This window comes from Bactrocera neohumeralis, chromosome 4 (assembly GCF_024586455.1).
Source record: "Bactrocera neohumeralis isolate Rockhampton chromosome 4, APGP_CSIRO_Bneo_wtdbg2-racon-allhic-juicebox.fasta_v2, whole genome shotgun sequence".
Classification (NCBI taxonomy): domain Eukaryota; kingdom Metazoa; phylum Arthropoda; class Insecta; order Diptera; family Tephritidae; genus Bactrocera; species Bactrocera neohumeralis.
The window spans coordinates 88,721,574-88,748,483 of NC_065921.1; the positions used below are offsets into that span (position 1 = coordinate 88,721,574).

Consider the following 26,910-nt stretch of genomic DNA (forward strand, 5'->3'; position numbering starts at 1 on the left):
GATCTTGCATTTTTGCACACATCTTCGTCTGACGGTTCGCCGCTACTTTGTGTGCAGTCGTTCGCGGTGCTTCAAGTGTGGTCGGTCGGCGCTGGCAGCGATTTGTTTTCTGTGATATTCTCGCATTCCTATGTTATTATGGTATATACAAGAATATTCTTAGTTTTTGGTATTCAAGTTGAGTTCACATCTAGAAAGCTTAGATTAGGATTATATCAAATTTTTCTCTTCGGCGGAAAAATAATTTTTATGTATGTTTAATTAGAGCGGGTCGATTCTGAACAACTTCGCCTGGGGGCCAAAGGGTCTAAGTCCGGTTACTTGACAGCAATTCTTAAGGCGAGGTTTAAAAGATCTGAATGTTCGGAGTTATGTGATATAGTTGTCAGATCTGACCGATTCTGACAAATTATCAATATACATATACGATTTCTAGAAAACTTTGCCTTGAAAATCGCTGGCTAAAAACCGGTTTCAGGCCCATGATCCTTTAGTCAATGTGGTTCAGAATGAACCCTAGAACATTTCCCACATACTAGTGCTAAAAGTTGGTTCTTTCTCTTTTCATATCTGTAATTTATAGCAAATCCTAGTTTCAAGCATGATTAAATCTTACGGTTTTACTTCCGGCTTTTTGTATCCACAGCATATCAGTAAATTGTAAATAAGTAAGTCTATCTCTCTTCTGTGTATTTCTAAAACCAGAAAGCGCAGTGTGAGAGGACCAGCATCACTATCCAGATATTACCCATATAATAAATCGAAGTATAAGTATTTGGCTTATCGATCAATCGGTTACTAAGTCTTCCATTTGCTTTCCTGAGCTCCATATATAAATAAACGTCATTAATGGGTGTTCTCCCTAAGGACCACTCAATGGCGAAATAAAAAAGTTTCTACAAAAGTCGAATTTTTTTATAGAAATGAGGAGACACATTTTTTCGTTTCATACAATTTTTTAATCATTTTTATTGTTCCCCCGTCGGAATTGCTTTTTAGTGCTGCCACGAATGTTTGGAGAAATCTACACCGTGTGTGGTTGCTGAAATTGCCACTTAGTCGCGCGCACGCTCACTCCCCTACATCCACTCCTGCATGCCAGCACCAAACTTCCCTTCATCAAAATATTTACCTATTGTGAACGTGCTTTGTGGGAGTTTATTTTCCAGGCATGAATGTATGCTCCAGCGCCGCTTTGCTTGCCTCGGGTATACTTATATTTTTTAAGCTTACAGAGAGTCATAAAATATGTAAAGTCTGCAGTTTTGCCCGCCCAGTCGGCATTTGTGCCGCCTTTTGCTGCAGCGCCTTTCTTACATTTATTAGCAAAGTGTTTCCGCACGCTTGGCAGCACTTTTTGTTATTATAATTTACTATATCCACCACGACTACCCATAAACAATTTACGTAGTATTTATTTTTATGAGCACATTTTCCATTTGAACACTTATTGCTTTTTTTTCTAAACGATAACTTCTTTTGCTTATCTCTCTCTTTGCTGTAGGTCGTCTGCCACAATTGTATGCCGGCAATCCGGCTGTGGCGTCTGCCGCTGCCGCGGCGAATGTGCGCAACTGCAATTGCTGTCCGTATGGTTACCACATCGATTTGGATTTTGTGCGCTACTGTGAATCGCTGGCCAATGCCAAGCCGTCGGAGGAGGAGTTGCAGCGGCGCAGTCGGCGGCGCTCGCGCAAATCAATGGAATTCATGCTGGGTCTGGACGCAATGTTCGAGCAATGGGATGCCGCCGCACGGGTGCAGGCCGTGCCAGAGGTGAGTGAGTGCGCGCAGTGTGCCGCAAAATACGTGTGTGTGTGTCGTTGTTTTTAGTGTTGCATGCCATAAACGATAAGCGCTATTGAATGGCGGCGTTTCCAAAGTCAAATTGCCAAGTCGAGGCATTTAATTGAGTTTTGCGCGCTTGTTGGCGCAAACGGCAGTCCCGGTTTGCCGTACAATCTAATGGATTTGTTGGTTTTTTATATTTATTTGGCTGCATGGAAAGATATAAGAATGCGCTGTGGATATGGAGACGCCGGACTGCATGCTATGATTAATAGTTTATGTTGGGTTAAAGGCTGACTTTGAAAATTTATTTCAATGCCGGGTTAGAGGGCAATGCTGCGGGTTTTCAATAAATAAGCCAGCTTTAATGGCGATGTTGTGGATATTGGCAGATTGAGTTGCTGGCTCAGTGTGATATTTGGTAGTAAATGGTGAGCATTTCTAAGTTTTTGGCTAAGAGAGATCTATGGACTTGATCCAGCGAATAACTGAGCAGATCGTAATACATAGAGATTTGTTTATAGAACGTAAGTAATATAAATATGTTTATTATTTCACAAACTTTCTGTCCTTTTTAGTAGATAAAATATCTGAAATAATATATTTGATTTAAAAGTGAATAATTTAGTATTTCATATTTTTATAATCATGCCGAGAATTGTAAGTTACAGAGCGAAGCGAAAGAAAATGTTATCGACAACATTGATATAAGACCATCACTGTTGATCGCTCCTCTCTCATTTTCAGTTTGCGTACTCACAGTAATCATGCTTAAAGGCCTTAGTGCGAGCGAGTGAGAGAAATAGAGAGAAAGAGAGACAGAGGGATAGAGAATTTTTTAAAAAATCTGCTGCGATGGTCCGCTTGCTTAAAAAAGAAAGATCTAAAATTAGTTTCCCTGTCGAATGAATGAAAACATTATTTTTCGAAAATGGTTTCCTGTCCTTAATTGAGTCTCTTCCAGATCATTTCTATAAACATTATGCCATTATACCAAAGATAATTGCAGCGCAAGTGCCACTAAAAAACATAAACATACCCTAACTACAGCTGCATGTTTGAGAGGGGACCTCGTTGGAGTTCTCAAGTAGCGAATGACTATTTTACTTGCTTTTGAGTCATAAATGCAGACTTTGATGTTCCAAACAAAATAAAATCCACGCAGCAATACGATTATATTTACAAATTCGCACAGAAGCGCGAAAAGCACGACGAATCGTAAATGTCATGTTTGTAAAAGGGGAATAATAATGACGTTGGTTTCGCGAGTGCTCAGCACGTGAGCGAGATCAAAGAGCGTTGCGCAAATTACTCGCAATTCGACGAAATCAAAAGCGAAATTGCAAAGACGCTGCAAACTGAAAAGTTGATTGAAAATAACCGAAACGCACACGCACATACACACCGTTAAACAAAAAGTGATGTCATAAAATATTTATATGTATATAAACCTAAGGAGCAACTTCACACACTCTAACCACAGCAAAATCTCTTACAGGTGCCATACGAAAGTGACTCACCCGATTCGCCACGCCTGCTGCCGCCACCCATACCACCTGCGCCCACGTCCGCCTCACACCCCACGTTCTGCACATCTACGCCGCGTCCGCGCTCCTCCTCAGTGCCGCGCTACAACTACGACAGCAGCAGCAGTGCGCCCCGCGCTGAATCGCCCTACGGCACAGCGTCGTCGACATGCTCATCCGTGCGCGGCGCAGAGAGTGACGCGCCCTACAGCATACTACGTCAGCGTCATAAGGAGCATCAATCACGACGTGATGCGCCCGAAACGCGCGCCTTCCTGCGTGAAGCGCTCGACGAGGTGTGCAGCGACTTTGAGCGTACGCTGGAGCGCACATCGTTGCGGCGCAAGAAGGCGGTTAGCTGTAACGAGCGGGATGGCACTTTAAGTGGTGGGGGTGGTGGCGCGTTGAATGGTCAATTATATGGTTATGGCGTGGCCAGCGATCGCAACAACAATCATCAGCCGACATATGCAATGAAGACGGATTTGCCGCCGACGAAATTGGGCAGCGCGAGTTGGCTGCGTGATAATTTCACGCGGAATGGCTACAACTGTAATGGCAAGCGTATGTGCTCCGCCTGGGAGCGGCCTGTCGAACAATCTTTTGGTGAGTATGCTTTGCTTGGTTTTGCATAGAACGCGAGCCATTCGTGACACTTTATAGCAGTATTTCGGCAATGCGCTCTGAGTTTTTGTGACACATTCTTCTACTTTGCTTTTTGGCAAGTATTTGAAAGCATTTAAATGCCGTTTATCGCCGATAGCCTGGCAAATCAGTGGTGACAGACACACCTCGATCGTTTTAGAGGCATGCCCCGCGGTTGTTGCCACCAGTAGGTCGTGTCTACATTGAATTATTTGCCCTAAGCCATAAAATATGGACATGTTGCAGCATTTATTCTATGAGTTTGAAAGTACACTTATGTGCGTGCATTTCTGTCTGAGTTTGTCTTATGCAAATTTTCGCTTTTGTAAATTAATGCAAAACTCTGCTAAATGTAGGTCGCCTGAGGTTGGACATGATAGACTTCGAGCGCGCATTGTATTTAAATTAGATTTTGTTATTTTGCGAATACTTTTTTATTTACTTTCTGAGTGGTTTTGTCGCTGACTCACTTCGTTAGTTGAATGTAGTCACGTGAGTATACGAATGCAATAAAAGTTTAAAAATAAATATAGAATAGTACTCTTTCAGACCAATTTTAGCCAAAAACAGGGTTGATTTGTCATTCCATAGACATTGCGCGCCCAAACAAACATTTTTTATTTCCTTTCGAAGTTATTTCGAAAAAAGACTTAAGAATAATTGTTTAATGGAAATTAAAGAACTTACAGCTGAAAAACACAGAAAAAAATGTAAACAAAAATAACAAGTTAAGAAGGGATAAATTCGGGTATAACCAATATTTCATACTCTTGCTACTCGAGGGTATAAAAGCCGGGGTAATACCTTTAGGTACATAAGGCTTTTTAATTATATGGGGCCTAGGACAACTTTCCACCCTAATTTATTAATTTTAAGCTCAAATGTGCACAGTTATTAGAAAAACACGCTCTCTCAGTTTTATTAAGATAACTCACATATTGGCCGATATATGCTGTATAAAATCACCCAGAAGTTCGAAAATCTTTATCTAGGTCAATGCGAGCTAAGGGAAATATTTACCCGATTCAAACCATTTTTGATATAAAGAGATATGTATTAGTATCAGGAAAAGACTCTCTCCAAATTTCAATTATATATCTCTCACATTGACCGATATTTTCGGTAAAAAGTCAACTATAGGCTCTGGGGTCCACATATACGGTACCAAAGGGTTGAACAGTTTTTGTTGGATTTTAACAATTTTTAGTCATAAGGTGTAAGACTTTAAAGGTATTATTCATGAATAATTTCAGCCGGATATATTTATTGCTTCTTGATTTGAGCACAGGAAAGTGAATGAATCAAATGGAATGAACTCAAATTGTGTTATATGGAAAGTAGGCGTGGTTGTAGTCCGATTTCGATCATTTCGCTCACACTGTAATATAGAAATATTCGTAGATTGAGATATACCGAATTTGATTGAAATCTGTCCGACGGGTCTCGAGATGTGTGCTTTCACTTAAAAGTGGACGAGACCACGCTTATTGTCCAATTTTTATCTCGGTTTCTATAAAGCTTTCTCATACCATCTCGACTATAAATTTAATGTCTCGTATTGAGTTATTGATTTAAGTATTATTTAAAGGTACCGTTATATGGGGAATGGGCGATTAGATGCTATGTACTACATTAAAGCTCTTAGAGGGCGGATCCACGCCCATTTTTTCAAACCTTTCTGCCTACAGGTGTCCGTTGTCCAATCCCTAACATCAAATCATTGTTCTACATCTTAAATTTGTGCTTAGTTGTGATACGTTTGCGGTTAATGACGTTTTGTGGGCGTGGCAGTGGTCCGAGTATGCTCAACTACGAACTCGTCCCTCTTTTTTTGTTAAGGTTACAGAAGGAAATTTCAATTTTTAGTCTAGTTATCGCTTGCACGAATGGACGCACGGACAGAGGGAAAGATAAAGGAACTCCGGATTCAACTCGTCTTGTCATTCTGATCATTTATATCTATATCTATAACACTATACATATATCGCGATAAGTTTGGTGTGATGTAAACAACCATTAGGCGAACAAAACTATTATACTCAATAGCAACATGTTACAAGAGTATAAAAACAGAAACAAAAATAAAAATGCCCAGTCAATTTACAGCGCATCTGCCTTGGCGTCAAATATGCGTCGTCACACAAAGCGGAACAAACGAGTTGCGTCTGTGACGTATCTCTTCGGGCATCTCCCCAGCGCTTGTGTGTGATTCATCGGCACAAGTGCGGAGATCACACGCAGAGGCATTAGACTACATACTTACATACATACATACATGTGGGTGCTGTGTCGATAAAAAAAGGAGTGCGTGTGGTTTGCCGAGCATAACAGAAAGCAAGAAAAATATAAAGCAAAGTAGTTTAGATAAAAGATGAAAAAGTAAATAATTTCCGACGCAAAGTGAACTTGAGAAGTGAGCGTGTAAGAGCTCGCCGTCCTTCGGATATGTTATGTTAGAATAGTTTATAGCATGTAGGCTTTAAGTACCACAAATCAGAAGAATATGTACTTTAACAATGAATCAGAAAGCGACCAAATTGTCTGTAAAGCCAGATCTATAAGCGAGTAAGACTAAGATTTGCCAAACCTCTCATCATTCCACTCACTTTCTCACACACAGCGTACTCCATAAATTGTAAAGGTAAATAGTTGCTCAAAATGCCGTTTTAATAATGTGCGGTTATGGCCAATGATTTATGTGCTTTCCCGTACACAGATCTAGCTTTTCGGAGATAATGGCAGAACAACGCTCATCTGAGGCATATATTGTATGTACATCACTGGCAGCGTATTTTATCAGCAACTTTATCTTGCGTATCAATAATCACTTTTTACAACAATTTATGACACTTGTTACATATTTGCAGGCCGTCACTGGCTTCATAATCTGTAGTAACTCTCCACTCTTGCGGCGCTACAGTTGCGCCGAAATCACTCGCGCTTTTGCGCTTAACCTGCAATTCTTCGCTTGGCAACCTCAATGAGTAGTCTACCGAAAAGTTTCAAGCCGCGCTCGCAATTTCGCTTCTTCCGCCGATGCTGAGCTATTGAAAGACGCCGAAGAAAGCACAATTAGCCGCCTATCAGTCTATTGTGGGCGCTCGGGCGGCAGCAATCGCAAGCGTAACGCGAGTAACGTGCAAGAAAAAAGTGAATTCAGCAGCTTCTGTCTAGTAAAAGTGCGCAGAAAAACGTTTTGTGTCAAAGTTTAAAAGTCAATAGCAATTAAACTAATCAAGGCTAATGGCAATCGAACAAAGCAATTGAAGTAATTGCACTGCTTTACAGTGATTTTCTGCTTTTTTGAGTCTTATATGCAAACAATCTCGCGCCGATAAAAGCAATTAGGCCAACAACAAAAGCAATCGATAGTAGAGGAATTGCACGGGAGTTGCGAAATCGAGCGAGTCATGTGAAGAATTGTGCAAAAATAAAGCAAAGCAGCTTTTGTAGTAAGATCCGCTGCGGGTGTGTGTGCGTGTGAGCTCGCTTAGTAAAAGCCGGTAATTAAATTTTGAAATGAAAGCCGCTAAATTTCGGCAGACAGCCAATATAGATAATAGAAAGCGAGAACGGCGAGTTTTGAGGCGTGAATGTGGGCGGACCGCGAAGTAAAAATAGCAAACTAAAAGTGATATTTATGTAGGAATGTTTAGTTTTAATTAAAATTCGATATTATATTTTTCAGATTAAAAAAAAATTGAAATAAAAAAAAAAAAATCATCATCATATTTTTAGGAATTAAAAAAAAATTAAATAAATTTTAAAAATTATTCAAAAAGATTTGATTAAAAATTAGTTCTCTAACTCCTTCTTTACGCCTGCAAACCAAAGCTTTCAAATAAGCCATATTATCTACCACATTGCTAAGATTCAAGGCTATAGTCCCCAAAGTGATCGCCAACTTATTCCGCGTTTTGCTGTTCCGATCGATTTCCTTTTAAAATCTAATAATTGCAATTCATTTCATTTTTTACCGTGTACGTTCTGAAAGTAATATTTTTCCCGTCATAAAAAGTAATAGCGCATTATCTGCTCTGTAATTACGGCAATTATCTGTGATCGCTTGACGTCAGTCGCATGTTGTTATTTTTGTGATTTGAACTACGAACTCTCGATTGCAAGCATCTTGTTGTTGTCTTTTCTTAAGTGCTATGTAATGTGCAGTGAAAAATATTTCTTTCAAAAATGTTCGCCGCGGCTGGAAAAGTAAATCGACGTAAGGACTGCAACTCTCCGCTGAGTTCGAACGAATACGCTATTGCCAAGTCGAAATCGAGGTTGAAGGGCATGAAAAGCTGGTGGAACAACTGTACGTGAATCGAAACATATTTTTATGATTTTTTGTTGAGTATTAAATATATGCTACGGGCTCGAAAATTTTAACATCCCTAATGCAAATACAAGAAAATAAAAAAATCAGGGAAATGTATTTTTATAATGTCTGTAATGTTAATTAATTTTCAAGCAGTTTCTTTGCCGATTCGTATGAGAGGTCCCTGGTTGGCAGTAAAAATAAATAATAGGTCCCCGGCTTAGCATAGTGAAATACATTGTTTCGTCAAATTTCGTTTTTTTCTTTTATTTGAAATAGTTCCCTTAAAGGGTGATACTATACACTTGACTATACCGATCCTCAAACTTTTTAATATCATTTGGGTAGTACGATTTGTCCTTTGCTTCATAATAAGCCCCAATTTCGGTGATCACTTCTTGACTCGACGAAAATTTCTTCTCAGCGAGCGTTCTTTTGAGATCTGAGAACAGGAAATAGTCGCTGGAGCTTAGATCTGAAGAATACGGTGGATGCGAAAGCTATCCAAAGCCCAGTTGGTGGGATTTTGTCACCGTTTTCACTGACTTGTGTCATGATACATTGTCTTGGTGAAACAGCACTTTCTTTTTCTTCACGTCCGACCGTTTTTCGGCAATATCGTCCTTCAAACGCCCCAATAATGCTACGTAATAGTCGTTGTTGATAATTCTTCTTTTTTCAAGATGGTCTATAAAAATTATTCCATGTGCATCCCAACATACAGATGTTGTAACCTTGCCGACCGACTGTTGCGTTTTTCTACGCTTTGGAGTGTGTTCATCGTGTGCAGTCCACTTGGATGACTGTCGATTGGACTTTGGAGTGAAATGATGGAGCCATCTTTCACCCATTGTCACATATCGACGAGCTTATTACGCTCGAAGAACTCAAAACTGTGCTCCCAATCATTAACTCGTCGTTGTTTTGGGTCAAAAGTGAGTTCGCGCGGCACCCACTTTGCACGGAGCTATCTCATACGCAATTATCCGTGAATGATATGATTTTAACATTCACTTGATATCTTTAGAGTGTCTGCTATCTCGAACAACTTCACTTTACAGTCACTCAAAATTTTTTCGTGGACTTCTTTGATGTTTTTGTCGGTAACAACCTCTTTCGGGCGTCCAAGGCGTTCAACGTCTTCCAGCTCATTAAGCATATCAATGCTTGATTATTGATTTCCTTGGGTCCAAGCCAAGTTTTTGCTTGAACTGTATTTTTTCCTTCAAAAAGCAATATTTTATCAACACTCGCTTACTTTTTTATCCATTTTTTACAATAATAAAAACTGCTTTATCAAAATGCTATAATTAACGAACTAATGATCCGATAGCCTTATACACATGCCTTTTGAAGGTTAGTGTTAACTAAAAATCATATGGAGTTAATTCTAGCAGCGCCATCTATGTGCCAGGCCGGGTCTTTTCATATTATTTTGCTGTACTATTTTTCATGCAGCTATTTGGTATTCTGCTGCAACCTAGGAATGCCTCGGCGAGTTGAACGATAAAATCCATTTTATGACCGTAGTAAACTCGAAGCCTAGTCATCACTTTAAACATTTTTAGCAAGTGGAATATGTCGGTATGCCTCAATTTTTTGTTTTGGTTATCGAGCGTATAATTAAAAAACCATATAAGTTCTATGAGGGTAGATAAACGTGCAGATAACAATGAGATAATTTCTGTTGACATCAGAATTCATACTTTTCATACTTTTCACGTTACTTTGACATGACGACTAATTTGTCACTAATAATTTGGCATAATCTGGTTACGAAAAGACCTTCTATAATAATACCGCCAACTACAGTGGCACTCACATGAAGCTAGGGCTTCGTTAGTCTCGATCATCTTCCGTTTCCTTAGTTACATATTTCACTGGCATTCGAACCCAATCTCTTCCACCTCAAACTGCATTGTTGATTACTTTGTAGTTGCAAGATGTCAATGTCGTCTTGAGGTACTTTCGCTCAAATCAATAATTTGCATTGCATAAAACAATAAATTATCGCTTCAAAGCATGTACGCGTGAATTCGTAATAAGAATTTGTGAATAATGGCATTTCACATATCTCACACCCGCACCACTCATCTGCCCGCACAGCGTCAGCGTAAGCTCAGCGGCAACGCGACATTTGCGATAACAGCAAATAAATCGAAAACCAAATGACAATGAGAAATAAACTTCAACTCGAACAGGCCAAACTGGCTTTAGGTCTTTGTCGACGCTAACGTTGCCGCTGACGACCTGCTGCTGACTTTGTTTTATTTATAAGTTATTGCATAAGATCGAGATTTAGCTAAACGCAAACCAAACAAAAAGCAATGCCAATAACGAAGGCAATAACAGTTCAGTTGTCGGAAGGCAAATAACAACGAGCGGAAAGCTAGTAAATAACTGCAATTTGCCAAAAAAAAGAAAGAAATATATAACGACAAAACCCCTACTTAACGGGGCTTTGAGCGGCGCTGAACGGCGGTGCGTTCGTCAGTTGTTTGCTGAGCGCGCTAATGGAACGTTTGCGCATCAAAATTATTTTAGTCAAGCCGAATGATAAACGAAAATGTGAGCCTTGCAGGAATTTCAAGTTCGAGCAGGAAATATTTTCGAAATAATTTTTTTAATGAAATTCAAACTTCTACCCATTTTAGATTCCTGTGTAGCCAGCAATAAGTCGCCGCGTACGACGCGCTACCTATCCAAGGCAGCCGCCGCGTTACCTGTGCACCAGAAGCTTTCACCTGCCGAGCAGCAGTATGAGTCATATGTGCAGGCGACAGTAGCGGCAAACGCCAAGTCACCGGTGGAACAGCTGGTGCCGCCACCACCACCACCGCGCCGGCATGTACCACAGCCACGTCAGCTGCTGAGTCCCAGCAATGGTGAAGCGGAACTTACAGACACAGATGAGATCGATAGAAAACCACGGCAGAAGTTAGATAATGTGGCACCGCCGAGTGAAACCGTGGCTGTAGCGCCTATTGTCTTACCTGCAAGCACGAATGGCGCCGATACAAGCGCTGCTGCGGACGCTCAAACACTGTTTAGCATTCGCGAGCAGATGGCGCTGAGCTTAAAGCGGATGAAAGATTTGGAGGAGCAAGTCAAATCTATACCGGAACTTCAAGTGAGTTTACCCTTGTTTTTTTAACAGTTATGCATTAAATTTTTTACGTTTACAGCATGAGCTGACGCAGCTGCGTGATGACAAGCAGCGCTTGCAACAAACACTACAGCGGAAAGAAGATGAGCTGCTGCGCGCACGTGAACCGCCGCGACCGTCGTCCTCGCCAAGTCCGGTTACAAGTGCGAAAAATGCTTCACCTGTGCAGTTTACGCCACAACGCATTAGCCCAGTCTCTTTGGAGAGTTTGGGCTCCCGATTGCGCGCCAACTCCAGCAGCTCGGAGCGCCAATTGCGCACACCGACAACACTTAAGCGCGATGTGGGTACTATGTGCGGGCTGCATGCAAAACGCGACGTAGCCGTGGGCAGTCCAGTGCACATGGTGCGTAGCGTAGGTACGAGCCCTGCACAGCAGTTAAACAGCATCACTGAAGCGCTTTACTCACAATGGGAAATGGAAGAGCATACTCAAGTAGCAATCACGCGTTACGAGGAAGAACGCGCACTGCTGCAACTTAAGAAGATGACGCACATCGGCACACAAATGCAAGTGCCACACAGTGTTGAAAGGGGTGTGCAAACCGCAGCAGAGCCGAAAGTGCTTAAGAGCTCAGTGAGTGTTATGGTGAGTCCAGCAACGAGGGATGCGTATGTCAATTGTGGCCCTGAAATGCGCTCCACAGCTTGCTCAGAGGACAATATACTGGATCCCTTGTGTGAGAAATGTAATATCGTGAAGCGTAGCATCGCCTGTAGCACCGAAGACCCGGGCTTCATTAAAGTAAAATCCGTTTCATTGAAACTACTCGATTCACCTGAGTTTCTACGTAGCAAGACTTTCTCATTAGGCGAACATGATCGACTCGGCCGTATACTTAAGACCACAGGCACGCAATACACGCCAGTCTCCGTGAATAGCGCCGGCTGCCAAACCGCAACCACATACGTACATGCCGTCGGTGTGCAATGCATGCCCGAACAGCGTCATGCCAGCGTACAAAGTGAGGTGGCGTGCGACACGCGTTTTACAGACACACGTGATTTAATACGGCTTTGTACAACGCAAACTAGTACTGAAGAGTACATACCGCCACCCATTGTCATTGAAGAGCCACCTAAAAAGGAAGAAAAACCCGCGTCACCCAAACCAATAACGCGTTCAACTGCCAGCAATACGGACAAGCCGCGCACCGTAGATTACGGCATAAATACTTTACCACCTGCGCCCATACGTCATACCGCAGCCAACACAGATTCTGTGCGAAAACGGGACATAGGTTGCGGCGACGTAGTCAAGCCACATATTTCCATTGCCTGCGCGGATAATTACTGTGATTCCTGCAAGGATGCGATTAAAAATTTGGCCAAAGACTTCTCGAAAGTGCTGTCGCCTCAATCGCCATCATCGCCACGCCTGCGTCCACCAGCACCCGTACGTAGCGCATCCATGGATTCGCGTATACCGCTGCGCAAAAACGTACCACCCAGCCCCAGTCCGGTACGCCGCACTTTTCAGCGGCAGAACACATACACAATAACAACAACGCCGGAAAAACAGTCAACAAAGCCAACACAGCCAACACAGAGGTGAGTAACGAAATGTTGTGGATTGATAGGTTTGCTACTTAGCTAAGCAATATTTATTCAACATTTAGCAAGTACACACACCTCTTGCTTATAAGCTATGGTGAACTCGTGGTGTATACTCTTTGTATGTGTTCTACCACTTCATTACCCTGACCTGCTCCACTAACCTTTTGCTCCACTACGAGTCAAGTAGCGCTATTTGTAAACGGTGGCATTTCAGCAGGCAAATATTTATTTTGATATCTGACTGACGCATGCGCCTTGCTAAGGCTGCTCTCAAAGCATCAAACAATTGGAGCCGGACTGTGGAGCATGTTATGCATTTGCTGGAAACAATATTTTGTATAGAAAATTAAGACTTATTTATGAAAAGTTCTAAACATATTTCTATATCTAAAGCGAATTTCCTTCACAAATGTGCTTAAAAGAGAAATCGGTCGAAAAGGCTTCATAGTTTCCTAAGTAGAAAAGCAAACTTCAAATTTCTGCCGTTTTCTACCACTGTACAGTGTTTACGTTCGCTTATGCTGCAATGACCTTCAGCGTAATTTTCTCTCCCAAAAATTTTCCCAGCGCAGCGACTTTAGCCCGATTCACACGAGGGACACGCAGTTTGCGGTAGCACGCTACAACAGCACCACACTGCGGCATACGCGGACGCGGTCACGCGTGCTTAGCTTTTTTGCATTATTTTGCTTTTTCAGCAGCATCCTCAGTTATTGCATTTGGTGTGTGTAAATCTTTTATTGCTGCGTTTTTCCACGAGTTTGGTTTTCATTGTAAACGCGCTTGTCAATTAAAGTTAGAGGAATAATATTAAAGTTCGTTAACTAAATACCGAGAGCAACGCGGCAGCCCGTAAATGTTTTCTGGGCTTAGCAGCTTCACTTGCTATCCGCTGATAGTAAGTGGCTGCTCAGCACTCCTGCTAACGTATGTAAAGTGTGCAGCGAAACCAAGACCTATATGGTTGTAGAAAATTGAAAATAATGAAACCTTTTCTCCTTTCTTCTTAGTTCGTTGCACGAGAAACCGCCATCAGTTGCCCACTTTCTGCCACCGGAGTCAGCCAGCGAAACACAGCGTTTCATAACCGAGCCTAAATCTACTGCGCCTAACGTCGGTGTCAAGGTTACGCCCCCTAAAGCAAACGTATCCCTAACTGCTCCTTCCTCGGCAGCAAATTCGCGTCGAGCATCCGATGCCAGTCAAAACAACGCAGAACCGCTGGACGATAGTAAAGTGGATGAGACTACACCACTACAACCGAGTCTCGATGGAGTAATTGTGCGCGAGGAGAAACGTGTGAGTGTCAGCTGGTCTCGCGATGCATCACCAGCCCCGCTTAAAGATGGCGCTTCGCCATATCGTTCTTTGGAGAGTTCTTTCAACGAGAAGCTCCGGGAGTCCACATTGGAAACAGCAGCGGCAGTGTTGGTTGAGGAGAGTGAAGAAAAGGAGGAAACTGGTATAGAAGTTGATATGTCAAAGGGCGCACGCCGCAAAACAACAACACAGAAATCTAGTCATATCCCAAGAAAGCAAGTGGGTAACGTTGAAAAGACAGCGAAAACGGAGCATGAGTCGCAGACAGATAAGACCGAAGTGCAGGAACGTCCACCATCGAAGGCGTTGCTGCAAAAACTGGCAATGGTTGAGGCGGAACCACGACAAAAGTATGTTCCAACCTGATATATTTGTTCAAATAAACGTTTTATTTACCTGCTTTCAACGATTTCAGATTCGTTCCGCCTACCGAGATGCTGAATGCTTTGAAGACCATCAATAATTCGCTGTTAAAGAAAATGGACGCCAAGTCGCTATCAGCGACTAGCTTAAAAGCATCCAAATTGGTGATCCAACAAGAATGGTTCCGGATCTCTAGCACCGAGAAGGCGAATCCACACGAAGTCGAGGACTATTTAGACTGTTTTGAGGAAATGTCGGTGTCGCTGTTGGAGTACTGTGTTAATATGGTGGACGCTAATGTGAGTGTACTTCATTTCATGTTGCGTTGAGGCCGAAATTTATTGAGTGCTTGATTTTTCTTTCCTTTCCAGGGCAACACTGCAATGCATTATGCGGTCTCGCATGGCAATTTTGACGTCGTATCCATACTACTCGATTCAAAGGTTTGCAATGTAAATCAAATGAATAACGCTGGATACACTTGTGTGATGCTCGTCTCATTGGCAAAGCTGAAAAACGCTGCGCATCGCACAGTCGTACAACGACTGTTCCAGATGGCCGATGTCAATATACGAGCCAAAAAGGTAGGTAATGGCCCAGTTAACGTTACACGCTTGGGACCGAAAAACTTATGTTTGGTTTTATATGCATGCTTTCTCCTTACTCATTTGTCTTGACTAAAATCCAAACCAAAAAATATGAATTAAAAAACTTCATTCCCCTCAAAAACACTTTCCCACTTTCCTTCCACATCCACAGCACTGCCAGACCGCATTGATACTGGCTGTTTCGCATGGTAATAAAGAGATGGCGGAGCTGCTGTTGGCCGCCGGCGCAGACATCAACATTCAAGACGAGGACGGCAGCACAGCGCTGATGTGTGCCGCCGACAATGGACGCACGGACCTGGTTAAGCATTTGCTGTCACAGCCTGATTGCGATTCGCTTTTAGTGGATGTGGTGCGTGTACCTTGACTTGTTGTTGTCTCTCTTTTTATAATAATACTTTATGTACTTGTTCCACGGCAGGATGGCGCTACGGCTTTCAAAATTGCCTGGCAGGCTGGACATCGTGACCTGGGCTTGTTGCTGTACGTGCACGAGCAAATGCTGCGCAGCAAGCAGCCCAATCGCGGCGACGCCACGCGCGTTTCGCTGGAGCTGCCACGCGGCTCGAAGCCCACTTAATGCGGGTTAAGCAGGCAGCTGTAACATCTATCCTGGAGGAGGTGTTTTTTGAGCAAAGGGATTTAATTAAATCGAAAAAGTAAATTTTTAACTAAATTATTTGAAGAACATTGCAAACGATGCCAGCCAAAAAAAATTAACGAACAAATTAGACAGTTTTTTCTTAAAATTAGTAGTTTTGCTATTAGAGTGGCATTCAACATATATTACTTAGCCGGTCACGGCAGCGTGCTGGCGCCAAATGAAATTACTTAGTAGTACTTTAAGTTTAGTCTAACACTCACGAAGAATTGTGCGGGTTTTACTAGAGATTTTACAAAAGCTTTTGAAAAGACAGCAGCATATCAAACGTTAATGCCAATTTTTGACGAGCACTCACTAACATTCCACTCAAGTTTTTATAGAGAAATTTGCAAAAGAAGAAAATTTTTCAACTCAAGAAACGAATCTGCGAAAACGAAATTCTTGCTATGCTAATATTGGAAATAAAAAATTAAGAAAAAATTTTAATATTGGCACAAAAGGTGAAAAATAATAGAAAACACAAATTCACAAAATAATTTATACAATTTTTTTCTTTACATTAACAAAAGGAAGCACGAATCTAAAAATAATAAATTAATAAAAAGTTTTATATAATAATGCAGCTCTTTATTTATTTACGTTTACACAGTGTGTGCCAAAACTAAGGCAAGATTTAAATTTGTCGACATTTCAAAATCGCCGCACAGTTTGCGAAGTTGAAACACTGTTCCGAGCATATTTTTTATGAAATTTTCGAACTTTCATCATTTTTGAAATATGGTTCAATACTGAAGACATGTTGTTCTAACGTGTAACGCTCCATTAGTATTAAGCTTAAACTGTCAGCACTCGTTTTTTTGTTTTGTGTTTTTGGATTTTTCAACCCTTTCCTACATATCACCGCACAAAATGCAAAACAACGTATTATCAAAAAAATCGAAAATGAGTTTTTTATTGCTTGCGATTCACTGAATCATATTACATATTTTTAGCAGAAAATTTTCAGCTTCCACTCTCCGATATAACCAATAGATAACCAATATATTAGCAATACGTAACCATTTTATAACCAATACATATCCATTAAATAACGAAAAACTCAAATTTTGTTTGAGTGGTTTCTATTATATCGTTTTCCCTTCGTCTGATAATTCATGAAAACTGATGTTAAGTTATTTGCATTTTAGGTTACGATATACTTGTACATATACGGTATATGGCGACAAATTTAAAACTTGCACTAATTCGGGAACACCCTTTAATATACGCTATTAAATAAGTTTCAAATGATAAATTTAGTTTCTATAACTGATTTCTTAACTTCTAAGTGAGCCGTGTTAGTTTCTCAAAACTTCAATAAGTATAAAATATTCTGCTCAACAATAATTATATTCGTTAGAAAATTACTCAAAATAACCTTAAAGGTAATGTCCGCCGGAAGTTGGTCGGAAAAGGCTTAAATTTACATAATAGAAACATTTTAACCACAATTTGATTATAAAGAAAACTCGAAATACAAAACACTTTTTAACAGAGCACATAACAATCGCTATTATAACGGCACAAAAGTCAATTCTCATCAACAAAAGTAGGGTTCAAATCTAAAAAAACACAAAACTAAAAGTTGCAACAACTCTTTCTTACAAATTGAGCACGCATTTGAATATACACAATTATATAAACATATTTATATATACATACATATATATATAGCACATAAGAAATTAAGTAATTTAATATACTATATACTTACTTGCAGTTTTTAAAATAAAAAATATATAGTAAACATACGCAAATGTTAATTTGTGTCTGAAAAACGATGTTTTTAAAATAAAAAATCAAAACAATTTATTTGAAAAAAATACAAATATAAAATAACATTTCTTTTAATAAAGCATTTAATAAAACACGCGTAAGTATAAAAATAACGGTAAAAATATAAAATCACCTAAAATGCAAAACAACGTATCATAAAAAAATTAAAATTAGATATAATAACCGGTATATAACCATTTTATATACGTATTATAACCGATATATAACCAATTTATACAGGTATGATAACCAATATATAACCAAAACTCAAATTTCTTTTCAATTTGAGTGGTTTCTATTATAACGTTTTTCATTCGACTGTGAAGTTATGAAAAGTCATTTTACGTTATTTTGCATTTTAGGTGACGACAGGCATTAAAGTGTAAATATACAAATATTATGTATTAAAGTGTAAATATATATTATATTACACAAACTATATGTATATTGTATTGCCAAAAGTTTTTGCGATTTTATTTGGCGAGCGGTACTGGAGCACCATTCTCTTAGCTATACTTTTCGGTCGCATTAAAGCTGGGTACTAACTAAGCAACTAAGCGAACGCATAGGGCCCGTAACTATACGTCTATATTTAGGTACATAATGTGTTAGGAAATATATTTTAACTAATGAATTTTCTGAGCGCCTCGTATCTCGCTTAAATTTTTCACAACCTACTCATATCAGGTCTAAAATAATTATAAGCTAAACTAGGAGCCGCGTACTCAATGTCTGTTTAGCAGCCAACTGTCAGTTAAGTTCTGGTTACTTAACCAAGACTACTGCTTTCGAAAAAGTACCTTTTTAATGCCTACTAAACAGACTTTGAGAAAACGGCACTAAGAATCATTACAACCTCTTCAAAAAGTAGGCTCAAAGCACTCAAACTAACTGTGACAAAATTTCATACTTCTTCGAACCACAATTCTATCTCCGCACACTTCGTGCATTATTTATTTCTCTCGCCATCTGTGCATTCATACTCGCGCCGCTCTCTTATGCTTGCGGCAAAGTTTTCCACCTCTTCGTTAGCAGCCTTCGGTATATGATCTGCAAATTTCTCCTCAACCAAACGCTCACACTTGAGTTCCACTTTACCTTTCGGCGCACGTAATAAAATGGTTTGGTCGTACACCAGCGGTATGGGTGTGGTTGGTGCCACACTAAAACGATATTTACGTAACATCACTGCCAAACCGATGAGCACTTGCATGCGGCCGAAGCGCAAGCCAATACAGTTGCGTGGACCATCGCCGAATGGTAGGAATGTCATCGGGTGTCGCTCCTCCATGGCTTCGGGTGTGAAACGCAAGGGATCGAATTTCTCTGGATCTGGGTAGTAGCGTGGATCGTGTTGTATTGCTTCGGACGGTATGAGCACCGTGGTGTTGGCTTTGATGACAAAGTTGGTGCCAGGCACCTTATAGTCTTCGTAAGCAACACGCTTCAACGCAGGCGCAATGGGATGTTTACGCAAGGTTTCTGTGGCGAAAGTGGAAAGGTATGATTATTTTGCTGTATGAAAAGTTATCTCAGAGTGATTTTTTAGTTAAACGCTCCTTAAGCCAATAACGTTTTGTAGAGGAGTATTGCAAAGCTCTTACTTTGGAGAAATATATGCGACTGGATAAGAGATATATCAACTCTCTGTCTCCTAATTGCTATAAAAGAGGGGAGTGGGGGTAGAAAGAAGGGAAGCCAGCGCCCAGTTAAGCTCAATCTGGGAAGAAGGGGAACTCTATTTTTAGCCAAAGGAAAAAATATTCCCAACAACCTTGAGCCAGTAACATCGTAACTTAGATTCTACTTTAATTGCAAAGGCAAATTTGACTTTCCCGGTTTTGTTATGTGCCCTCCATTTGAAAAGTAAATAATTAATTTGACGAGTAGTGTTAACTAATTTATTTGCCTGTGGCAAAATTCTTTGCCTGACTGAGCACTTAGCTAAATTACGCTCAAGGTCTCAGCAAAAGCGAAAGCTAAGCTTCTAATTGCCTTTGTTCGTGCGCTTACGAGTCAAAACGTAAACAGGCTCTAATTTGCGATTCATAACAATAAACATTGCTTGTTGTTACAGGTTTTGCAAGACGCGACTTCATATTATTCTCGGAAGTGATGCAATGTGTGCAATGTGCTATAAAAGCGATTTAAATTCTAAGTCATAAAATATACTAATGTTTTTCGGCTGGCCTTTTTATGGCTTTAATTGCCATATTTTTAAATTTTATGCATTATGAGAGACCTCTTTCTACATGCTCACATACATAATTTTGCATTTTTGCATATTTCATACTCCCCGTCTTGCCGTACATCATTCCACTCTAGCGCTTTTCACTTACCTTTGAGCACCTGATCCAAGTAGGTCATCTGCTTGAGACACTCGTAAGTGAGCACATCATCGTGCTCCTGCATCACTTGAACAACTTCCTCGCGCACTTGCTCTTGTATGTCCTCATTCACCGCCAGTTCCCACAGACAATTTGTCATGGTCGTCGAAGTGGTTTCATAGCCCGCAATAATGAAGACAAACACCTGCGCAGCAATCTCTTCCATTGTGAGTGCTTCGGTTTTAATGAGATCGATCATAATTTGCAAGAAGTCTTGCCGTACAATGCCATGCTCCGCACGGTAGGCTATATTGTCGCGCACAACTTTGATGTAGAAGTCTGTCACCACTTTTGGTGTGTTGGTCCAGTGCAACATTTTGGCGAGCTGCGGTAGGCGTTGGCTAATCAAATCACGTGTTACACTGTACTCCTCGAAAAACTTGACTGTGATCAGACGGAAGTCCTCAAGTGGATTGTGCAGACTATCACACTCAATGCCAAGTGTAGAGCTCGCTATCACATCGGTGGTATAGCAGGCTGACAGGTCTTTTACGTCGATTATGCCTGCGTCGGAGAGACGCCGATCCACAACTCCAGGCAACTGTTCGGCCACTTTTATGAGTGTGGGATACATAAATTTCATTTTGCCCGTGGTAAAGGATGGTGTCAATTTGGCGCGAAGCCGCTTCCAGTAAGGACCGTCGATTGCAGCTAGATTACCCATCAGCGGATCATCGCGTAGATTGTGGTAGAGTCCGCGATAACTGAAGTTGGCAAAGTCTTTAATCAACACATGTTTGATGAGCTCCAAATCGAGTAGTATGATAAGCGGATCGCTCAGCATGAACATGCCCGCTAAGGGTGCACCCGATTCGCGAAAGCGTTGATAGACTTCGTTGGGTATGTCGATAGCATGACAATCGGTGCCAATGCGACCACGCCCGTAGAAGAAGAACAAGAACGGTTTAAGCAGCGGTATGCCTTGCGCTTCCCAGTACTGTTGTTTGCGGTGCAAATGTATGCAAATAAGCGCCAGGATGATGAACGAGAGCAGCAAAACTGTGAGTGGATCCATCTCGAGGTGCAGCTTCGCCAAATAGCGACTACTTTGTATGGTTGGTATTTGTTAGTGGAGGCAGCGGTATTGGACCGCTTCACTGTGAACTGCTCGACTGACTGACTTCGCACTTACTGCGGCCGTTTGACCAACCTGGTTAGCTTGCAGGTTGACTGACGCGTTGTTGCTTAAGCGTTTTTGTCATGTTCAGCGCGGCTGGCAGCGGGCAGTTGACTTGATTTGGTGCTGCGGAAAACCGCAGATGCCGGTGCGGCTTTGTTGTTACTCGAGTGTTAGCAGAAGAAGCAGAATATACGCAGTGACGATGGCGGCAATTAACGCAACACACACGTTGTCGCTGATCTGAGAAGAAGTGCAGAAAAAATACCAACGAAAACACCGAAAAAAATATAGAAGCTGCACGAAATGCACGCGCACTCTTCTGGCTACAAGACACAAACGCGGCGACGGCGGAGGGCCGCTAAAATATTGCGGCTATTGCGACGCGGCCGGGTATTGGCGTTCGACGAGCGTCCCCTGAAAGTGAAAGCGCTGTTGGCGTGGTCGCTAATTATTTCATTGTTGTCGTTGTTGTTGGGCAACGCAACGTTATCGCATCTGAAGCATATTATACCATCCGCACAGATGTATTTGGCTTTTTATTGTCTTACCTTTCATATACATTAAAATATATTGTTCACAGTGTTTGTTTTTGTGGCATTGTATAAGTCTATTTAGCGGCTTGGAATGCGTACATTTGCAAGTTAAATTACGCTGCGCACGAAAACTAATCTAAATAGCTGCAGATCTGCACGCCGCGCGCCTCTTGCTCGCCGCACTTGCGCGCGCTTTGCGCACTGCGTTCGTGCAGTTTGCTGGAAAAACGGGTCCGCTGGAGCTGGGCCCACGCGCAAACAACTTCGGGGTGTTTTGGAATTCAATTAACAGCTCGAGAAAATGACAGACGCCGTGCCAACGGAAACGTCAGCGCTGCGCGGCGGCCGCGGCGTTGTCGACGGCGCAGGTGCGTACGCAAAAAGCGCAAAACAGAATTTGTAAAAATATGTTATGAAGAGATCTTTGAAATTATTAAAAAGATTATAAAGATAGCGACAATACCTGCTTGTTGACGCTAAAAATAGTCTATTATGAATAACTTATGAACTGTTTTACATAGGTGACCCGAATAAAAGTAGAAAAAATAAAGCGGCAGCACAATTTAAGCGGCATATGTGACTATCACGCGCTGTGGGTTTGAGTCTCACTCGCACAATAAATGATCTGCGTATGAACAAAACTATAAATTTGTTGACATTTCAACTGAATTCTCAAAGAGCTCTAAAATCTATAAAGTTTCGGGGAAATAAAAAGTTCACGAAGCCTTTTTTACTCTGTTCCCACGAGAATCGGGTCTAAGTAAGCGGATTGGACACGGAATTCCAGCCGGCCAAGGGCTGTCAACTTGACACCATGCCTCGAAATTACTTCAGAAATATTCTCTGCCGCTGCAACAACAATCACAACTTATTTATTTCTTTGCAACTTCTTAAGCCACTAATCCAACATATGCTGGCAGTGTTCGATAAAATAGAGACTCAAAATTTACTGCAAGTCATCGTGATTTCATTATATAACTTTCTATATGTATATATTCACACAACAACACTAACAGTTTAACAGTTTAAAATTGTTTCGCGTTGAATTTTAGCACTCTGCTGCTGCGCTGTTGATCTGCTCAATTTGCATATTGGCGTTAAATCAGCAACTCATAACAAAATTTGCATGCCAAACTCGGCAAGACAGAGGTCTCACTGAACGCCTATCGAGACACTCGAATGCCTTTTAACAAAATTTGTCTTATAATTTATTTATATTGTTCATTTATTCGATTTTCGCCTCGCGCTTTCATTGTTTATTTGTCAGCTCACAATTTAATTGCTTGCGCACATCAAAGGGCATTCGACGCAATCTGTCACCCGCATCTACGCACAACGGCCATCACTGAACTTTCACCGAGTCCCGCCCTTTACGCCGTTAATCTGTAAGTCGTGGACGAAGTGCCGTGTGTGAGTGCGTGTGCTCAGTGCGTACGCAGGTCAATGCGTGACGAGCCTCAAGCAGAATCAAAAGTGCGTATATCGCGTGAATTGAGCGTTCGGAATCAGTGTTGCTGTCGATATGCATATATCTGACCGTTTCACTTGCACCTCTTATGCGTCTTTTTGATGGAAAATATATAAATGTTGGAATTACCACAATTTTGTAAGAGTTTAGGAGTCACTCATACTTTTGGCTACAGTGTTCGCAAATTCTTTGAGCCGCTTGACATTATGTTCACAAGATATTATCTTAGTTTTTTCGTACATCAAAAGGTGACCGATCAAAAGCTCTATGGTATATCCATTTGGAACTAACCCGTATTCATGTCCTGTCAAAGGCTTTCACCGCAAAACCGTTACCACAATATAATTGTTTCCTCAGATTTCAAATTTAATTAGCTTTTTTTTTAATAAACAAGTTCACTTTATTTTCGACTTAAGTAGGTCAATTAGTTGACGACTAACGGTTACGAACACTTTGAGAATCAAAGTAAGACTAAATACCATCATAATGCATCTGTTGCAAAAACGTATTTCTTTGCCGGCGCTTTAGATCTTGTTTAATGTTGTCTCACAGTGTGTCAATACGGAACAAGTTATGGCAGTAGTTGCAGAATTAAGTTTGGTTGATACTTTCGTACACAGCAGTATCGCCGGAAAGGGTGATGAGGTGGCTGGGAGCGCACATTTTCTTCAATTTCATCCAATTGAATGCCAGTCGGTTTTCCGTTGTCTGCTTGCATTCTGGCGCTGCATCTTTGAACCTCCTGCGAGCTTGCTATATGCTGGACAACAAAGAATTTGTGGGATTGGGAAAGTAGAATGTCCAGGATTAACCGTAAGAGGTTCATTGAACTAATGACCCTTAATAAAGTCAATCTCGCCACAATGGTAGGTGTTCTGTTTGGGCACTGTCCAATAGGTTTAAACACGGTGTAGCTAAATATTCTGTCGTACGATCTTTTTCAAAGCAGTATGGAGGAAGGAGATACCCGGCTTTTGCCAGACCGAGATGGAAATGTCTTGATAGACACACGTCTCTGTTGCAGATTTACCGAGCTTCATACAGAACTTCATCGCGTAACTCTGCTCTAACGAACGCTGCATTTTCGGCTTGCACCACTCACAAGTCGCGCGAAAATGTTTATTCTGACTCTCCAGGTGCTCGAAGACAACTTACCAGCCGCTCGCCTCCGAATCCAGTCGGTCCACGCACGCTCCGAAGTACGGTCGCGGTGGAAGAAAATCAGTTCTATTACTTTCCTGTATAACCGCCTTAATAAATTTAAAGTAAGTTAAAAACGCTTCGTCGAGTTATGAGAATCTGGTGATCCACTTTTAGCAGAGTATGGAAAACACAAAGTACGAATATCAGACCAAGTAAGATCACTTTAAAATCGCTGGATCGAAACCAGTTTTAAACCCATAGTCCCTCATGCAAAGTTGTTTAGAGGATCCGTAGAATACAAGTATTTCCCGCATCCTCGAGCTGCCTTAATGTGCATATACAATATTTGTTGACCATTGCAATATTTCCTATATTTTTCTGATTCGTTCCACTGTACTCTGCGTTGCTTGCTGCGGGAAACGTTTCACTGCGTTCATTGGCAGAGTTGCTTGGCTTGTTACGTTACGCTTCGCTGCGGCCGCAAATATCGCTTACCAAGGCTGCATGGGTAGAATTAGTTGGTCGAATGGGAATGAAAGCAACGCTCCTCAGCAGCTGCAATGCTTCAATGAAGTTACTAAAAGGTGCAATTTGCCAATCAACTTTATTACACGCGCCCGTATTGTTATTGTAAAGCGGTGTATCACCAGTCTAGTGCTTGTTGTAGCACAATGTACATAGAGGATGTCATAAAACAATGTTCGACATATGTACGTTGGCGCTGAGTGTACTGCACATCCGAGTACATATGTAAAAGTCCCTCAAACAAATTTGGTAATAAAGCATTTAATTCGGTATTTATACAGTTATGCTGATATAAACTTATATTTTATAGCCGACAATAAAATAAAGTCAATAAAAAGTGAAACTAAGATAGCAGAGCCTTAGAGCAGTTTGTAGGCTTGCTGTTGCTGCTGCAGGCTGTCGCTGCCTATTTGACTTTTTGCTCGAACGCATCAACAGACTAATTGCTGGCTGTTATTGCCGGCAACGGAGCGTTTTGGCTTTCTTTCGAGCAAACACAGCACACCAAGCGAACGCTCGCCGATCTGACCCGCTCGTTCGCGTTTGCGGTGCTGCTTAAGTTGTAGCTCGAGCACTTATGTTGTCCAGCTGTCAGCTGTAATCCATCAGCTGAGCGAAAGAAAGTTGTTGTTTTGCGGTTTTCGTGGCTTGCATTGTTGTTGTACATATTTACGCGTGCGCCATGAATTGCAATTCTTACGCCATTATATACCAGCAATTTTTTGTTGTTTTGTTGTGCTGCAGCTCATTGCTTTAAATACGGCGTGCCGTGCGCGCTTGTTTGGAGTTTACACTTGCAAATGAGTAGAGTCACCTTGACCAGCTGTGAACCTCGCCATCATCACTTAATTGAAACGTGTGCTATTAGCAATATGCTCGTAATTTACTTGCAATGTTCGGGCTTTGAAAGTGAAATGTGAGACTTAAAAATTACATTCGCATGTAGTTTGTGAAATGCTGCGTGGAGAGCAGATTGGGTTTGTTCCCACAATTGCCAACTTAACTAAAAAAAATTGCTAAGCTACATTGCATAACAGATGATATATATGTATGTACTTATATGTAGGGCTAGGCTATGTGTTTATAATTTGTTTTTGTTTTTGTTTTCGTATTTTGGCGCTGACGATGATATATAGCTGTTGTATATAAACAAATGCAGTCGAGCAGGTACAATCTTCTATAAGAGCGTACAACCTGCGGCGTATGCCGATGATATTGATTTCATTGGCTTAAACACCCACGCCGTTGGTTCTGCTTTCTCCAGAGTGGATAAGGAAGCGAAGCAAATGGGACTACCAGCCCAGACCCAGAACGAGGGCAAAACGAAATATCTCCTGTCACAAACAAACAGTCGTCGCACTTGTGACTTGGCTCCCACGTTCCTGTTGACAGCCATAACTTCGAAGTCGTAGATAATTTCGTCTATCTTGGAACCACAATGCGGAATAACTCTTGCCAACAGGTGCTACTTGGGACTAAGTAGGCAATTAAGAAGTAAGTCCTCTCTCGACGAACAAAGACCAAACTCTATTAGTGGTTCAAAAAGAACGTCACATATCTACAAAGCGCCTGGAGCCAGTCCAAACTTTATTGTGCTGCTTGATATCTACTCCAGGAATTTGGTAAGGCTCGGTGTAAGTACGGTAGTCAAGATGCTTTAACTTTAGTCTGGCGAAAGTTGGACATCAAAGTAGAAACTAAACATTTTCTTCTTTCCATCATCTTTCCGGCAACTTTGACCAGCTGCGTCCTCCAAAAACTTAGCCTCGCGCGTGAGAGCCAATTGGATGTCCAGTTAGTACACGTATCATTGCGGGCATGTGAATCTTTGTAATAGGTTTTAGTTCCATGGCCCCATTGCGTTTCACCCTAAGCTAGAAGGCCTTCGCAACTCCCCTATTGTTTGTTCCTGACTGATTCTTGCTGAGCTCATGCGAGGCCCACAGATCCAGAGCCCGAGTGCACGACTACAGGAGGACACCTGCTAGTTCGCAACCTAATGGGAATTGTGTATGAGTGTCTTTTTA

At 41.4% G+C, this 26,910-nt stretch overlaps 2 protein-coding genes across 2 annotated transcripts in view; one reads left to right on the plus strand and one right to left on the minus strand.

Moving 5' to 3' along the window:
- Positions 1-17,673, plus strand: part of LOC126756125 (uncharacterized) — a 31,272-nt gene extending 13,599 nt beyond the window's left edge. The window contains exons 3-11 of the mRNA XM_050468970.1: positions 1,505-1,776; positions 3,287-3,920; positions 10,929-11,404; positions 11,460-12,991; positions 14,008-14,667; positions 14,733-14,979; positions 15,052-15,264; positions 15,440-15,640; positions 15,710-17,673. Of these exons, the coding sequence (XP_050324927.1) occupies positions 1,505-1,776; positions 3,287-3,920; positions 10,929-11,404; positions 11,460-12,991; positions 14,008-14,667; positions 14,733-14,979; positions 15,052-15,264; positions 15,440-15,640; positions 15,710-15,868 (4,394 nt within the window). The 3' untranslated portion in view covers positions 15,869-17,673. The remainder of the gene's footprint in view (positions 1-1,504; positions 1,777-3,286; positions 3,921-10,928; positions 11,405-11,459; positions 12,992-14,007; positions 14,668-14,732; positions 14,980-15,051; positions 15,265-15,439; positions 15,641-15,709) is intronic.
- A 54-nt stretch (positions 17,674-17,727) lies between these two features.
- On the minus strand, positions 17,728-23,665 carry LOC126756126 (probable cytochrome P450 6a13). The gene is made up of 2 exons (XM_050468971.1): positions 20,047-23,665; positions 17,728-19,189 (listed from the first exon to the last, which is right to left on the minus strand). Exons 1-2 carry the CDS (start codon positions 21,107-21,109, stop codon positions 18,657-18,659), a joined length of 1,596 nt encoding a protein of 531 aa, XP_050324928.1. The 5' UTR covers positions 21,110-23,665; the 3' UTR covers positions 17,728-18,656.
- Positions 23,666-26,910: the final 3,245 nt, after the last annotated feature.